Below are 13,469 nucleotides of genomic sequence, written 5' to 3' on the forward strand. Positions count from 1 at the left end.
AAAATGTGTTTAACATTGAACCTTGAGAGTTTTGATGATAACAAGGTATTAAAAATTGTCAATTGGACTAGCTATTATTTGTTCAAGCGTATAGGAGCATAGTCAAAAATTTACATCATATATGGGTTCTGAAGAACAAAAGAGAGCTAAGAAATCAACAAAAAGGAAGCTTTAAAGCGTCTGAAGAAAAGTGCTCCTGAAGTCGAAAAGTGCTCTTGAAGACAAAGTGCTCCTGAAGATGGTGACGTCATCAGAAGCTGAAGTTCATCAGAAGCAAGTTATTCAGAAGCGACCTCATCAGAAGCTGAAAATCACCAGAAGCTGAAGATTAAATAATTAATACTTCAAAAGTTGTTCAATGGATTCGAAAGCAATGCAGAAGACTGGGAATACAAAGTAACGGTCATTTGGTGAAGATTTGAAGGCTTTGGACGCTTATCTTCAAAAAGCGTTGACAAAGTACAATTGTACGAAGTGTACAACCACTACTCTGCAGTGTCCATACTACAAGAAAAGAAAACAGCTCTGAATAACAGCTACGCCTGCAATGATGTTCCTTCACAATGGGAATGAATTTCAAATTGGTGGTGATTGATCAAAGCTTCAAACTACTCTTTTGATGTGCTGGCAATTTCACAACGTCTCTTTCACACCTCTATATAAAGGAGTGAAGACTTGGAGATTGGTAGAGACTGAATAACAATTTACAAGTGCCAAAACTCTCCTGAAATTGTTCTGCAATCAAAGTTCACTTAGAATTTCTGTTTTCAAGTTCATATCTTAGAAATTCTAGAAGTCTTAAGAGTCTGTATCTGATTTGTATTGTGAACACCACTGATTGTATATCAAGTGTTCAACCTCAAACATTTTTCTTTGTAATCTTGTTTGATTAGAAGTCTCTTGCAGTTGTGCTTGATCAATAGGAGTCTCTTGATTGTGTTCAGGAGCATAGGAAGTCTCTTGCAGTTGTGCTTGAGCAATTTGAAGTCTCTTGCTAGTTGTAGCAGTGAGCAGTTGTAATCAGATATTACATTTTTAGTGAACTCTCCTTGGAAGTGCAAGGGGGACAGGACTACTTCCGGTTTGTGGAAGGAACCTGTATAATTGCTTTGTGTCTTTCTTCTCTCTCTTTCTGTTTTTATCCGCTGCATCTTAGTTCTGAATTTCAGTTCAGAAGCAGTTCTTATTTTTCTCCTGATTAGTATTTTCAGCTTAGGAGAAACGAAGAAAAATCTAACACAATTCAACCCCCCTTTCTTGTGTTTTTCTCACCTTCAAATTATGTCATAAATGTAATGAGATGAAACCAAAATGAAAGTCAACGGTTGACGATATTTTTGCATATAACATAGCGTTGTACGTGATAATCGATAACGAGGATCGTGAATTAAAACTTGCTTTGTAAAGATGAACTTTTTGGACTTGTAGTCCGCACACTTGTAGAAAGTCGACGATGCTCTTTAATTAAGGATTGTAGGTTTACACATACAAGCAACTTGTGATTTTATTATTCTATGAGGAGACATGTTCAACAACTCAATATAAGATAATATCTCAAGCACTACTAATTAGGAGAAGAGTATGGAGATAAACCATACCTCCCCATCATCACACCGTAGTGAATTCATTTAGCCATTATCACCGCATGGTTCTCATATCAATGATACAACAGTCTAAAATTGTTGAGTCTCACGCCTCCTTTATTAGAGGTAAGCCCTAGAGGTGAATAGTTTTATGTCTAACTTATTTTATGTATCATGATTTTTATTATTAAGATTAATAAAATTTCTAACTTCATTTCAAATTATTATTCATCTTTAGTCTGCCATATAACATATATTCTTTGAAATGAAATAGAGAGTTCTCTCTGAACCTTTTATCGCTTGCCTAGCACTAGGAACCATACGAGATTTGTTTGTTTGGACAAGTAAAGGCATTGTTGTGTTGTTTTTTTTAGATCGAATTCGTTCATGCACTTCAAGAGGTAGCAATACCTTCATCGACTATTGTCAAGTTTGTAATGATCCAAAGAAGGAAAAATAATATTTTAAATTTTATTCCCCGTTTTGTATGATGATTTCCATTCACCTCCAAACCAACCCCTACAATGCGATTTTTTTCTCCAACCCCTAACCCCTTTCTAGGTGACTCAAGTGTTGGAGTAGTAAACACCACCATCGTTCCAAGCTTGCAAACACCATAAACCGCCGCACCAAATGTTGTTCTCCTGATCACCACCACAAGAAATTTGCCATATAGCAACGAACACCATTAGCAACCGCAAAAAAAGTGTAGTTATAGATAAAATATAGCAACTAAAATTCCAAACAACCGTTGCTATAGGCAAAATAAGAGTTTTTCTATGACATATTATCTCTTAATTTTTCTGTACTTTCTAGAGACAAACATTATATATTATTTCTTATTTTTTGTATGATTTAGTTCATAGTTTCTTTCATAATTTAGCCACACATGAACACTATTTCTGGATCCGTCCCTGACCTGATAGCTGAAAATCTGGCTTTTAATTGATAGTTGATGACTTATAAGAGAAAAGCTAGTTGATTAAAATTTATGTCTTTAATAAATTCAGCTGTTGTAAATATAAAATGGCATAAAAGTACATTTTAATTTTTCTATTTATAAATTACATTTATAACCATTTTTACTTAATATATTTATTTTAAAGAATTTTAATTCATTTCAATTTTTTGTTTTTGACAAAACATTTCAAATTATTATTCATCTTTAAAATTGTAAATTTGCTATATGAATTCAATCGATATTTTTTAATCTAACTAAACTTATTAACTTCATCAATATAGATTTTTACTGACTAATAAGTATTTTATGAATTCCAAGAAGAAGTCAATAGTCTGTAAAATCCACAGGGGGAAGAGCTAGCTGCTTCCATAAAAAATAAAAAAAACAAAAAATAAAAAGAAGAACAAGGTGGTCGCTCATATGACAAGAAGGTGGGTAGTTATTGTTTGAGTGGGGGCAATAATTTTTTTTTTTTTTAAGGAAGAGTGGGGCAGTTTCTTATTAGCAAAAAAATAGCAAGGTTGTGTTTTATTAACACGTTTTTGGGGCAGTTTCTTATTATCAACAAAAGAGCAAGGTCGTGTTTTGTAAACACAGAGTTTCTTCTATCAAAACATCAAAAAAGCACCTAATTCTCTACAAAAAAAAACAACAAAATCAACCATGGCTGGAAAGAATAAGAGGTCTGATAGCCCACAAACCCGGAGAAATTCAGTTCGCTTATGTGAAAAACTGGCAGAGCAAGAGAAGAAAGAGAGTGAGACTGAATTGATCGTTCTCTCATCCAGGTAATTTTCTATTGCATTACACGAGTATGCCATTTATTAAAAAAGTATACATAAGTATTTCATACAAAACTATGTATTTGAAACCCATGCATGCCCTCCCATAAATTCCACTCTCATTAAAGTATTGTTTTTTATGTTGTTACTGTTTTGAAGTTCTGAAGAAAACAACAAGCAGCAGAAACAAATTGACCAGGGAGAGAACAGCAACCCAAAAACTCCGCATGAATCTGAGGCTGAATCAAAAAGAAAGTTGTCAAATTTCAAATTTTGTGCTGAATATTATGAAAAGAGAGCACATCCTGTCATAAAAAGGAACATTTTCTCTCCCAAAAATGATTGCTACATTAACTACCAACCAATGAATCTAACTGGAATCGAAGGGATCACAGACGGTGTTACTATTCCGGAGGTTATCATTTTAATTTCACTAGATATTTAATCATTAATACTTCTATGTAATTTAGTTTAATATGGATATCTATTTTTTTTACAGTATTTTCCTCTATCGATCAAGCCGTTCCCGTATTTGATCATGAATGATTTATCAGCATCTTTTGCTGCATATATATTTATTGCTGATGAAGAAAATCAATATGGGTATGTAACTTTATTTTATTTGATTCATACAACTGTTTGATTTCATCATTTAATGTGTTACTCATACCCATGCAGGGAGGAAATACTGGCTAAAACTGAACTTCGGTTTGTAGCATATAGGAAAACTCTCAAATCCTTAATGCCTAATTGCTGGGTTGACCAAGAGGTACATTTTAAGTTGCATAATGATTCTTCATGTAATGTCTAACAAGAATTTTGTACTAATATAATAATACACACATAAAGTTTATATAAACTCCTGTATTAACTTCAGTGTTCTACACATGCCAAGCATGTATTTCCCTTAATTATTTGATTTTGTTACAAGTTTTCTTGCATATAATCGTCAGCTAAACAAAACTAGTAGAGCATGAAATCTATAGAAAATTGAATGCATTTTCATACCAAATCCAGATCAAGAAAATTTAAAAGTCTAACCTTAGCTGCTGCTTTTAGTGCATCATCTTCACCACAAAGCTGATGTATTTGTTCATATGCCTCAACAACTTCATAATTTTGGCAGTTAGCGCATTTACAACAAATCCAAATTGGTAATTTGCTAATTTTGGCAATCATTTCATTAGTTTTCTCTTTGTTTTATAGGTCATCAATCTTCTGTGTTGTAAACTAACACAAGAAGAACGATGTGTCGGAAAACTATCTGTGTGGTACCTTCCCACAACATTTTCGGTACAAACTCTACATATATGTTTAGTTTCTATTTTTATTAATATTGCAAACTTAGAAATTCATTTATTTGATTCAAAACTTTGTGTTTCACATAAAAGCAATATGCATTTGATTGGGAGCGCAGTCCTACGGTAGTGAGGAAGCGTTATGAAAAAGACTTCTTTGACAAAATAGAGAACGCTAGAAAGGTGAGATTTGTGTGATATATTCCATAATACACTATAATTATCCATACTCTGCCATTTTCAAATAGACATGCACACTAGTACTTTAGTTTTCTAAATGTTTTTTTTACAACTTTTGCAGATTTTCATTCCCATTAATGACCAAGGTGTACACTGGTATCTTATGGTGGTTGATTTTGTTGAAAGAAAGATATATTTGTTGGATTCATTACCGTGTGCACCAAGGAAGTTGCTTAGACGAAGAGATGTATTGAGAGTGGTATTTATTATTCAGTATTATTTTTCTATTTTTCTTTCTCTCTTCTAACGGATACTAAAGTCAAATTTACTACACAGGCCTTATTTTTGGAGGAGATGTTTATTCATGATTCATTTTATGATTGTGGAATCAAGTTAGAGAACCATCTTATCTCTAATTTCCCAATTGTTGAACCCAGGGGGCTCCCAAGGCAGAGATATGGCTCGTAATTATCTTTCATCTACTCTTCTTACATTATAGTGAATAAATCTACTATTACTCTTTTAGTTTGTATTCTTCTGAATTATATTCTTGATGTCTAGTAACGACTGTGGAGTGTTTGTTGCAACTTGGATGAAAGAATGTAGCTGGCTAGATTATTATGATTGTGTAGAAGTAAGCCCTTTTTTACTTCTTTTTTTGTGAATTTTTTTTTCCTGCGTCAAACAAACTTAAAAACCATTATAAATTTTATTCTTTTGGTTTGCAACTTTAAGGTTTATTTACTTTTTATATTTAATTTTTTGACCATAAAGTAGTTGTTGAATATTTGTAATTTTTAATCTAACATTTTTTATTGTTTACAATGTTTTCAGGTTCGTCCTGATTCGAGAATCAAACTTGCCATTGATCTGGTTGCTAGTAGTTACAATGAAATGAAGGGAAAAGTTATTGAAAGAGCTAATAAACACTGGATGAACATGGAAAAAATGAGGAATTCAATTGTCAAACAGTGATCGTAGTACTTTGACTTTGATGTTTTGGTTTTTTTTTTTTTTTGGCTACATGTTTTGGTTTAGTTTGGCACTTCAGCCTAGACAAATTTATTGAAATGTTTTAATTTGGTATTTCAACTTAGACAAACTTATTTATTTGCATCTTTTAATTTGGCAATTCTGCGTAGACAAATTGATTTGAATGGTTTAACTTGGCAATTCAACTCGAGTACATCTCATTTATCTTGGATTTCTACTTGAATAGTTCTATGTTTATAGTGGTGATTACAAAATATCAATATGTCGATTTCCGTTAAACCATGGTACAGCGACACTGCCACAAACAATAAGGGTCATGATAATTTGTTGACATTATTAGGTATGTAATTTAATAGTATATATTTACCTTATGAATTACATAATATATTATAGGCTGAAATACTACATTTCTGACACTCTTTTTTCTTTCAATTTAGACACTTGTTATCAACACATTGCATTCTTACTTGCATGAGTTAATAGTTTGATGAAAGTTTTTTTTGAGGGAAATAGTTTAATGAAAGTTAATCGCTAAATTGAAAATTTTATGAAGGGCTTGTTTGAAATAGTTTTTGTTTTCAGTTTTTTAAATATACAAGTCATCTTTTCACAATGGTTATCCTTTTACATGTTTTAGTTTTTTAGTCCCCAAAACTAAAAAATTCAAGACAATTTCCAAAACTGTAATTTTAAAAATAGTTTAACAAACAAGTTTTTAATTTTCAAGTTTTTTAAAAACTAAAAAAGAGTTTTTGGGAAGTGTTTCAAACAGGCTCTAAGTTTATGAAATTTTTATTCTCCATAAATTCCCAAAGAATTCAATTCAATGATGATGCATTTGAAAGATCGCACAAATAATTGATTAAATGTTATATAGTTCTTGTATAATTAATTTTTAATACTTGAATAAAATCTAGCCGTGATGTTGAATATATATTTTAACTTATTCATAGTTAATTGAAAATTTTCAGAAAAAAGATATGAAATAGTTAATTGAAAATTTTCACAAAAGACATGTGAAATTTGATATATAAATTTCCTAAATTTGTTCCTTAATATTCTAATGAAGCATTATTTTGTTATGTGAAATCTTAATGTTTTATGATAATAAGGGTGTGTTTGGTAAAAATAAGCTATAAGCTAGCTTATTAAAATTAAAGTGTTTGGTAATATTAGTTGTTGAAATGACTGATAAATATAAAATGACATAAAAGGACATATTTGTTTATTTTTATTTCTTTATAAATCACATATATGATTTTTTTTCCTAATTTATTTCTTTTTAAATATCAAAATTTATTTCCAATTACTTTAAACTCTAAAATAATGAATGTGCTTTATGAACTCAATTAACATTTTTTATTCAAAAAATTTCATGTTTTGACGAATTTTATTTAACTAAACTAGCTTCACAATTTATTTATTATTATATTATATTTAAAATTAAATACTACATTAATTAAAAGCAATGCCATAAACAAAAGTGAACAACAAAATATAAAAAAGTATACCGTGTGGGTATAGGTTTGTTGCAGTAAACTATAAAAACATGGGAACGTGGGTAGTTTAATTTTCTTTTATAAAATGTTAAAGTTAATGTAATAAGGTTAAAATTGAAAAAATTATAAAATCTATAAGCTCAAAAGCTACTTGAAATAGCTTTTCAAAAAGCGCTATAAGCTAGGGGGAAAAGCTTTTTACCAAACACAACTTATTCTATCAAAACAAGTTTATAAGTTAATCCAACAAGCTATAAGCTAGCTTTTTGTGTTACTAAACACAGCCTAAATTTTTCCGTAAATCTCTAACAAACAAGACCATTCATAAATAATTTTTTCTCTTTTTTTCCTTTGACTATCTTTTTTTTACCTTTTCTCTTTAAAAATAAATAAACAAATGAAAATAAATCGATAGTCTTTTCAATTTGTTAAAGAAATTTAGGATAAAAAAAGGAGAGAAATTTTAGAATGATTTGTTCAGCAATTTTGTTTTGGTTTAAAAAATTGAATGTTCTTTTTTTCTAAATTCATGGATTCAATTTGGCACGTCATAATAGATCCAAAAAGTTTTTTTTTTTTGAGAGAAATAGATCCAAAAAGTAGTTTGTTTCCTTAATTTTTGATAGTTAATTTTCCTTAAGAAATCTGATTTTTTATATTTTAAGTTTATTAATGCATCATTTGATTGTAAGTTCTTAAAGAACTACACCTATACAACTATGGAATATATTTTTCCTAAATAACTATCATGCTATAAATGTATAAGAATCATTTGATCTTTTACATTGTTTTGGAAAAGAAAAGGAACATAAGAGAAGATATGTGAATTTGTATACCACTCAAATATGGTATTAAAGTAGCAAAACAAGTGAATATTTTAAGAATATTTTTGAAAGATTAGTCGTGTTTGTAATTGAGCAAAGAGTGATTCTTGATTAAAATAGTGAAATGACACATTGAACGTCATAGCTAGAAGTGAATGATAATTGAAAAGTGAACCTGAAGCTCAAATAAATTATTTGAAAGTAAATATTATTGTTTCATCGTAATCCTTAAGATATAACACATTTGCAAAATTGAAAAAAAACAAATATCAGCAACCAATGCTCCAAATGATAGAATAGAATATTTGTCATAATTAACTTTAATGATTTCCCTGTCATAATTATGTTGTAACATAATTAGATAGTTGGCCTACACTTGTATATATACATTCTATTCACTATTGAGAAAGGCAAGCATTCCCTTATCTTACACCAAACGAAATAGATATCCCTGTCGGATAATCTAATATTGCAAACAAGTCAGTCGTGCACGAAGCATGGTAGATCAATCGACAAATATAAAAAACCTCGAAGAAGAAAATGAGTTAAACGAAAGATAACCCTGAAAACTCTAAAAAATCGTATGGCATACTTGATATTTAAGTTCCAGAAGAACCGATTAGGTACCTGCAATTTATGAAAATAAAGAGATCTCGGTAATTATGTCATGAATGAAAGATACTAATGGAACGGATGGAACTGAAATGAAGTCAATGTTGACGATCTTTTTGAATATAACGTAGCGTTGTATATGATAACTGATAAGTAATAATGAGGATCTTGAGCTGAAGTCTATTAAATATTATAGATAAATAAAATATCTACAAATAGAAAGAGACAATTCCAGTGAAATCAAAATCAAACTCATAAAACATAATTTGTTTGGAAAGGTAGTCCGCACACTTAAAGATGTGAAATCAAACTCGGGTCATAAGCTAGCTATTAGTCCTTATCAAACACATCCTAAAATTAACGCGTTTGATAAATTTAGTTGTTGTAAATATAAAATGACATAAAAATACATTTTATTTTTTTATTTGTAAATTACATTTATAACCACTAAATATATTTATTTCTCTTTCAAAAAAATATATATTTATTTTAAATTATTTTAATCCATTTCAAATTATTATTTGTATTTAAAATCGTAAGTTTGCTATATGAATGCAATTGATATTTTTTTTTTTATTTAACTTCTTTAATATATATTTTTATTGATAAATAAGTATTGGAGAATGTTAACCAGTGCCCCAGGACATTGGCTAAGCAGCTAAAAGTGATAAGATTTTATTAAAAAGTGGTGTAATAATTAGTTAGTCAAAAGTAACAGTTTATATTTTCAAGATAATTTTTCTACTTTTGGAAGTAACAATTTATATTTTCAAGATAATTTTTCTACTTTTGGATTCCTTAACCAGTGTCCCATGTGCCCCATGGGCACTGGTTAACAAAACCCATAAGTATTTTATGAATTCGTCCCGTGAGCATAGCTCAGTTGGTAGGACAATGCATTGTTATATGCAGGGTCTGAGGTTCGAACCTTAGACACCCCACTTATTCACCTTATAAGGTGAATTCTAGCCACTAGACTACCTGACAAAAAAAATTTATGAATTCCATCAAGAAGGCAAAGAAGAAAAAAACCACGGAAAAAAAGAAAAAAAAACCAAAGGAGGTTATAAAGAAAGAGTTACTAGCTTCCATAAAAAATTAAAATAAATAAATAAAAAGATCGTGTTCTATAAGAGAAGAACAGAAGCAATCACATGGGTAGTTGAGAGGGACAGTTTCCTATTAGCAACAAAAGAAGAGAACGTGTTCTACAAACACAGTTTCTTCTAACTTCTAATTCAGAGGACCAAAACAACAAACTCAACCATGGCTGAAGAAGGTATGAGGTCCAATAGCCCACAAATCCAGAGGAATTCAGCTGGCTTGTGTGAAAAACCGGCAGATCAAGAGAAGAAAGACATTAAAGCTGAATTAAGTGTTCTCTCACCCAGGTAATTTTTTATTGCATTTATAACAAAGGAATTGCATTTGACTTACATAACATCCATTGATTGTGTGGCTGCCCATTCCTTCAATTCATTGATTCCCAAAACGTGATGATCCCGTAATTTGGCATCTCTATGTTCCAAAACATGCATCTCCTGACTCTAGCATGCTTCATTTATATTTATATGTCAAAGAACAATGAAACCTAATTCTCCCAATTTGTTTTCGGTTCAGTAACAACATTATTTAGCACCAGTTCTCTCTTATCAAGTGGCTGGGTGATCTTTTTAAAAAAGTTTGGCTGTTCAAAAAAAAAAAATGAAAAATTATTGAAACCAATGTCACATTCTTTTCTTTTCTTTTAATTCTAGGAAACAACGCCATATTCTACTTATTAAAGTAGTTATCACATATTTTTGCAGCTGGAAATTTATCTTACAAATTAGTTATATGTGTTTATCGTTGACTGATTATACTCACCTCACCATCTATCCTTTTTATATATCATCCATTTTAGAAATATGATCAAATTTAATGCTGGTGGGTTTTGAAAATAGGGAGTATATTGCTAAGGTTGCAGAATATTGAATAGGTATCATAAGAAGGTTTTCTAACAATTGAACTATCAACACCTGTGTCAGGTTTCTTTAAAATCATATTAAATATGATTTCAGTTCATTTGCTTGTTTGTATAGGAAGTTTGGTGGTATTTAGTATGAAGGTATTAATGTAGTATTGACAAAACTAATATAGAAAATGAAATTCTCTCAAAAAAAAAACTAATATAGAAAATGAAATTATGTTCTATAAATGATATAAAAAACAATACAGGTTGGTTTACTATATTTTCTTTTGAACAAGTAGGGAGTATAGATAAGTGAAAATAGTAAAGACTAAATAAGTGTTTTTAGCATCCAACTTAGAGAATGAAAAATTATCTAATATGTCAAATTATCATTCCAATTATCTTGAAGGGATTGCTATACTGACTGCCACCCAATGAATCCAACTGAATTTGAAGGGATTACAGAAGGTGTTACTATCCCGGAGGTAATCATTTCCACTTGACTATAATTTTAATCATTAATTATGCTATGTAATTTAGTTTAATATGAATTTGTATTTTTTTCTTCAGTATTTTCCTCTATCAATCCATCCATTCCCACATGTGTTTAAGAATGATATGGAAGCATATATGGCAGCTTACATATTTATTGCTGATGATGAAAATCGTCATGGGTATGTTATTTTATTTAGTAAAATTCGTACAACTATTTATTTTCATCATCAACATGTGTTACTGACACTTACACAGGGAGGAAATATTGGCACAAAGTGAACTTGGGGTAGTGGGATACCGGAAAACCCTCAAGACTCTGATGCCTGATTCTCCGGTTGACCAGGCGGTTAGTTATAAATTGCATAATATTATTTTATATATAGTTAACTTTAACAGAGCACGTATAATTGGTTTCCTGGTTACTGTATAGGTCATTAATTTAGTGTGTTGTAAACTAACACACCAACAAAGATGTGGCGGAACACCATCTTTGTGGTACCTACCAGCAAATTTTGCGGTACATACTCTACATATTTTATGTTTCATTTTACTATAATTACAAAATTTATAGTCTTTTATTTCATTCACGTTTAACTTTTTTTGTTTCACTTGAAAGCAACATGCACTTGACTGGATGCACAATCCTAAGGCTGACATGGAGTTTTTTCAGAATGCCTTCATGGGAAGAATAGAGGACGTTCGAAAGGTGTGATTTATGAGATGTAGTTAGTACTATAGTATGCATGCTATACCATTTTATTTTAGTTTCTTACATAATTAAGTACATTAGTTTCATAAAAGTTTTTTTTACTAATTTTTGCAGATTTTCATTCCTATGAATGATCAAGGTTTGCATTGGTATCTCATGGTTGTTGATTTTATTGAAAGAAAGCTTTATGTGTTGGATTCAGCACCATGCGCTGAAAGAAAGCTGCTTAGACATAGAGATGTCTTGAGAATGGTATTTATAACTTATTATTTTTCAATTTTCCCTTCTCTTTTCTAACAGATACTAAAGTTAACAATACTATACAGTCAATATTTTTGGAAGAAATGTTTATGGAGAATTCATATTATGATTGCGGAATCAATTTAGAGAAGCGCATTATCTCCAATTTCTCAGTTGTTGAACCCAGAGGACTCCTAAGTCAGAGATATGGATCGTAAGTTTCATTCACTTACTCTTCTTACATTATGTTGAATAAATCTACTGATAGTCTTCTCATTTCTATTTTTGATTTTCAGCAACGACTCCGGAGTCTGGGTTGCTGCTTGGATGAAAGAATGTGACAAGAAAAATGACTACAACTGTGTAGAAGTAAGCACCTTATGAATATTTTTTCTGTCTACTTCAAACAAATTTATAATTCACAATAAATTATATTTTTCTGGCTTGCAGCTTTAAGGTTTATTAGTTTTTGTGGTTAACTTTTTTTATTAGGAAACACTTGGTGCACATGATTTGGTTATATAAGTTGTGGAATAGTTGCTATATTAAATCTAACATTTTAATGTGCGCATTGTTATCAGGTTTATCCAGATACAAGGGTTAAACTTGCCATTGATTTGGTTCATAGCATTTACAATATAAAGATGAATAAAATCACTGAAAAAGCATGCGAACACTGGAAGAATGTGCAAGAAAAAAAGGATTCAACTCTCAAATGGTGGATGGATCTGCAAAAAATCACATGACTTTGCTTTAATTCGGCACTTCAGCTTGGACTAATTTATTTCAATGTTTTTATTTGCCATTTCAGTCTAGAAAATTTTATTTTATTTTATTTTGACAAATCTAGACAATTTTATTTGAATGGTTTGATTTGGCAGTTCAGCCTAGACAGATTTGCTTGAATGGTTTAATTTGGAAGCTTTTTAAATTTCACGTCTCCGTTTAGTTTTTTTGTTGGTTTTGTTAGATATGATTTCATCTATACTGAGTTTGTGGATGTCATTTGCATAATGGTGTTTGTGGTAACATGTGATATTTTCAGTGACAGTGAGTAAACCAAATTTTAAAGACTTACCTCTTAACATTCGGTTTTATCAGCAAAAGTTCTCCTTACTAATTATGCTGACCCACTCAATGAAAACCAAAGTTACCTGCAAATACTATAGCAGAAAGATGGCTAAAAAGCCTAAAATACATGTTTTGTCCCTTAATTTATTTTTAAACTTGGTCGCTTAACTTTAAAAAATTTTAATTGGATTTCTTGTCTTACTTTTTAGTTTCAATCTGGTCTTTTTTTTTGTTTTGTTTATATTGTGTTAAAAATGGCCACAGTGGTATA

At 30.4% G+C, this 13,469-nt stretch overlaps 2 protein-coding genes across 2 annotated transcripts; both read left to right on the top strand.

Annotated features, from left to right (window-relative positions):
* The first annotated feature begins 3,116 nt into the window (after window positions 1-3,116).
* On the top strand, window positions 3,117-6,014 carry LOC146931412 (uncharacterized). The gene is made up of 10 exons (XM_085708330.1): window positions 3,117-3,332; window positions 3,486-3,741; window positions 3,826-3,929; window positions 4,005-4,095; window positions 4,533-4,619; window positions 4,718-4,807; window positions 4,926-5,063; window positions 5,141-5,268; window positions 5,366-5,438; window positions 5,639-6,014. Exons 1-10 carry the CDS (start codon window positions 3,208-3,210, stop codon window positions 5,777-5,779), a joined length of 1,233 nt encoding a protein of 410 aa, XP_085564456.1. The 5' UTR covers window positions 3,117-3,207; the 3' UTR covers window positions 5,780-6,014.
* Window positions 6,015-9,892: 3,878 nt separating this feature from the next.
* On the top strand, window positions 9,893-13,058 carry LOC146931413 (uncharacterized). The gene is made up of 10 exons (XM_085702907.1): window positions 9,893-10,123; window positions 11,093-11,168; window positions 11,254-11,357; window positions 11,434-11,524; window positions 11,609-11,695; window positions 11,795-11,884; window positions 12,002-12,139; window positions 12,214-12,341; window positions 12,424-12,496; window positions 12,709-13,058. Exons 1-10 carry the CDS (start codon window positions 9,999-10,001, stop codon window positions 12,871-12,873), a joined length of 1,077 nt encoding a protein of 358 aa, XP_085559033.1. The 5' UTR covers window positions 9,893-9,998; the 3' UTR covers window positions 12,874-13,058.
* Window positions 13,059-13,469: the final 411 nt, after the last annotated feature.

The sequence above is a fragment of the Medicago sativa genome, chromosome 4, assembly GCF_051527215.1.
Source record: "Medicago sativa cultivar Bolivia chromosome 4, Bolivia_mono, whole genome shotgun sequence".
NCBI lineage: Eukaryota > Viridiplantae > Streptophyta > Magnoliopsida > Fabales > Fabaceae > Medicago > Medicago sativa.